Below are 4,055 nucleotides of genomic sequence, written 5' to 3'. Positions count from 1 at the left end.
CTCAAATTCCATTAGTCGCTGAAGTTAGCCCGAATAGGTGAAACCTATTGAAGTAAGCAGATCAGCGAAGTTCGTAAAAAACAAAAACCAGTTCAGAAAAATGAAGTAAAGCCGTCTTCAACATTTTGTAAGGCTGAGATTTTACCTAAAAATTTCAAATCTAAACACCGCTGCACTCAACCAACTGACATTCGCCGACTTTTCCCTGTTTGACATCTTTCCGGGTCCTCATCCCCGTCTAAAAGTCCATCTGAAGCACCGAGAATGATGTTTCCAAAAAAACACAGCAGCAGGATTATGAAAGCCGACCCAAAATCGATAAATATGTTGAGTAAATAAAGAAACACAATTATGAAAATTGATTGAATCTCTTCGGTTGTTTTTTTTTCGCACACACACCAACTTCGACTCCATTGTCAGCGTGCCCTTTGTCCGTTACCGTTTGCGGAGCGATCCCGGAATGTCCCTCCGGTATCTGTGAAACGACGCAAAAAAAAAACAACAAGCGACGAACCTCAAAATTTCGGTCTCGACTCGAAGCGGAATGTTTTAAACCTCTATAAGTCGCTTTAAGTAATGAGAGCCGATATGGCTACGTTGCTCACTGCGCCGAGCGGTAATTGGTTGAACAATGCAGAAGTTTTGCTGGACATCTGCGGAGTGCGCCCCTCGGGGCGAACAGATTTTTGAGTCATTAATTAACGCTGGGAAATGGATACGGAGTCGATTGACTTTCACGGAGGCATTTCGAGTCAAAATTTATTGAAGTTATCTAGAGTTACAAAATACGGCATCACACATTATTGTTCTGCTCAACGCCCTTGGCGCAGGTCGGAATCCGGGAGTTGGAAACGTGTCCGTTGAACTTTCGGTAGATCTCAACCCAAAAGTCCATCCTCTTCCTCTCGGGCATCTCCATCATCTGAATCTCGTCCGAAATGTTCAGTATGTTCTGCTTGAGCTCCTCACTGTCCAGCGGCATGTTCTCCACGGGTTCCCACTTGAACGGCAGCGAGTCCTCTCCCTCGGGCGTCGGATCCGAGCACTTGGCAAAGTTGGTCCACATCCGGACCATGGTCTGGCGCATCCGGTACGCCTTGTTGGTCTTCGGGACCTCCGTCTTCAGAATCGGCGAGCTGAAGATGTAGTACACTTCGTCGATGTGGGCCGCTCCCTTCATCGAGGTGCACGAGGTTATGGCTTTGCCTTTGTTCAGAAGTCCGTCGAACGCGAATCGATAGCCAAACATGCGGGTCTTGCGCTGGTACTTGGCCCACAGCTCCGAGGTGATCCGGTATGCTAGTAGGTACTTGTCCGTGAAGCAGTCCACCAGCTGGAGTAAGGTGTCACGGGACACGGCTTTGTCTTCAAAGTAGAACTTCTTGATCTGTTCACCGAGTTGATTCGCCGCCGGAGTGAAGTAGTCAATGTCCAAGGTTCGAGGGATGAAGCGCTCCGGCTCGCGGTTGTAATCGTTCAGATTCTTCAGAGCATCAATCAGCACCATCATCCCGTCGTGCTCGCAATACCCCAGAATGATCGGGATGTCCATGCTGTCCGGTTCCATCATGATCTCCGTTGGATGTCGCGTAATGATAGCGTCCAGCGACTGAGTTCGCTCGATGACCGGAAGAAACGGAATCTGGAACAGCTTCTCGACCTTCTGCTCCCGCTTGGTGAGCACCTTTGACTGCAGTTCGAACAACTTCTTCGCCGGTGCGTTCTTCAATATCTGGTACACCTCGGCATCGCTTTCCGGCGTGTAGCCCAGCAGCTGCGCCAGATTGCGAGCTTTTTCCTCCGGTTGATCCTGGTGGCCGTACTCGATGTAGATCGATCCCGCCTGCATGATTGCCTTGTGGAAGTACTTCTTGGACTCCTTCGACAGGGCGTGGAAGTTCACCGCGATCGCACCGGAGCTGGCGCCGAAGAGGGTCACGTTGCCGGGGTCTCCGCCGAACTGGGCAATGTTCTGGTGGACCCACTGGAGGGCCATGCGCTGGGGAAGGGACGGTGGGATTAGGTTCCGTATTGATGAGCAAGTACACTAGTAATTAGTACTGTGGTTGATCGGTAACTGGGCGCTTGATAACTGAGCCGTAGCCCAGTTAAAAAGCAGATAAACGTCAACAAACCAAAACAAACCGAAATGACCGAGGGGTCAATGGATGCCAAAAGCCTGTTCAAAAAAGAAAAAAAGTTTTTTCAAACTTTTATTTAATTTCAAGTCACAATTAAAGAAATATGAAAAGTAAGCATTGTGAATAAATTTGAGAAAATTAAATTTTATATTTCATCAGGAAAATATTATGCATCGGTGGTCCCCTCGTTATTTTTCGTTCAGCCCAGTTGGCGAGCTGCATTCGGTGACTGGGCTACGTTCTCAGCCCAGTTACCGAACAAATACTGTACTGCCGCTCGAAGCTAGTCCCTCCTAAATGGAATTTCGTCAATTTTGAGGTCATAATGCAGTTTGGTTCGAAATCATGTAAACTATCAGAGAAGCCAATAAAATTTTGAACTTTTTTCTAGAAAACCGGAGAAAATCCACTTTTACGTGAAATTTTAAACTTAGCTTTATGGGTATAATTTAACATAAGGCACGGATAAAAATCAGTTCCCAAAATCGAGAATAAGTGTTCGTGAAATTTTCAATCACGAACCAGTGTTATAATTTTATGGTACGTTTTTCAAAAACGTGTCATGGAATTTTAACATTTTGTTCGGGGTTCAAAATTTCATGAACACTTGTGTACTGAGTCCTTTGGATTGAGTCTTGAAGTCAGATTTTTAGGAAATTTTCTGTACGGTCTTTGGATTTGATCAAGTAAGCAATTAACAATAGCTACGAATATCTAGTTCTACCACACCTACCTGATCTTTGAGTCCGGCATTGCCTTCAACACCTGCTTCCGGTAGACACAGAAAGCCCAGCACTCCCAACCTGTAGTTGACGGTCACAACCACCACATCCTCCTGCAGCAAATAGTTCGGCAAATACATCGAACTGTCCGCGTGACCCCCGACCAACCCCCCGCCGTGAATGAACACCATCACCGGAAGCTTCACCGGTGGATCGTTCTTCCGGGGAATCTTCGTCGTATACACGTTCAAGTACAGCCCATCTTCCGATCCGGTAATCTCCTTCGTCAGCACGTCCATCCCCATGCAGTTGCCACGTTCCGCGGTACAGTCCAGGTAGGACACCGCGTACTTCTCGATCGGCACCGGGCTCATGAACCGAAGATTCCCCACCGGCGGTTTCGCGTACGGAATCCCTTTGAAGTAGAAGTAGTTGTCCCCGTTCGGAAGCATATCCCGCACGCCGTAGATGTACCCCTGGACCACCTGAACCGCTATCCGAGTGGGGGGCTAAAACCAAAACCGCAGATTAGTCCAAGAAACCTCCCGAAAAAAAATCAAAAACCCGCATCCTAACCCGATGAGCTTCCGCGTCCGACCCGGTGCTGACGTTCTTCCAGCCCGTCAACGGAGAACTTCGCATCACCATGACTAGTGCGGTTTGCGTTCGGTCACTAAACTGCCACAAAAAATTAAGTAATCCAAGCTGGTGGTCCACCGTCGGCGAAAGAGTGGTAACTTTTGAACGCGCCCGCCGCGGGCACGTGCCCTTTTATAAAGTTATGGATCGATTTGCATACCATTTTTCGGTGCTACCGGAACGAAGTTCAATGACTTGATATATATATTTAATAAAGTCAGATTGACTGGTTGTGCGATTGGCACACGCAACTGCACTTAATATATATGCAAATTATTTGCTGGTGATGTGCAATTTTCACTAAGGGAGGAAGTTTGAGGCAACTTTTTTTCGGAACTGACCTTGAATGCAACATTTTATGAATTTTGATTTGAGCTTCGACTTGTCAGGGTTTCTCGAAAGTCTCGAATTATTTCTTTTTTCTAAATTTCATTTTAAAACAATTTCAAACAGGTAAATAGTAGTTTATGCAACAAGTTGCAAAAAGCAGATTTTTTCAGCACGAGTCGTACATTTATCCAACGAGGTTTACCGAGTTGGATAAATAGGGCGA

At 46.7% G+C, this 4,055-nt stretch overlaps 1 protein-coding gene across 1 annotated transcript; it reads right to left on the bottom strand.

The window, feature by feature from the left end:
• Positions 1-745: 745 nt before the first annotated feature.
• On the bottom strand, positions 746-3,598 carry LOC6036828 (esterase B1). Its single transcript, XM_001846767.2, has 3 exons — positions 3,440-3,598; positions 2,875-3,372; positions 746-1,999 (listed from the first exon to the last, which is right to left on the bottom strand). Exons 1-3 carry the CDS (start codon positions 3,509-3,511, stop codon positions 794-796), a joined length of 1,776 nt encoding a protein of 591 aa, XP_001846819.2. The 5' UTR covers positions 3,512-3,598; the 3' UTR covers positions 746-793.
• Positions 3,599-4,055: the final 457 nt, after the last annotated feature.

This window comes from Culex quinquefasciatus, chromosome 3 (assembly GCF_015732765.1).
Source record: "Culex quinquefasciatus strain JHB chromosome 3, VPISU_Cqui_1.0_pri_paternal, whole genome shotgun sequence".
Taxonomy (NCBI): domain Eukaryota; kingdom Metazoa; phylum Arthropoda; class Insecta; order Diptera; family Culicidae; genus Culex; species Culex quinquefasciatus.
The sequence above is the reverse complement of the archived record's forward strand: the minus strand, read 5'-3'. Positions and strand labels throughout refer to the sequence as shown.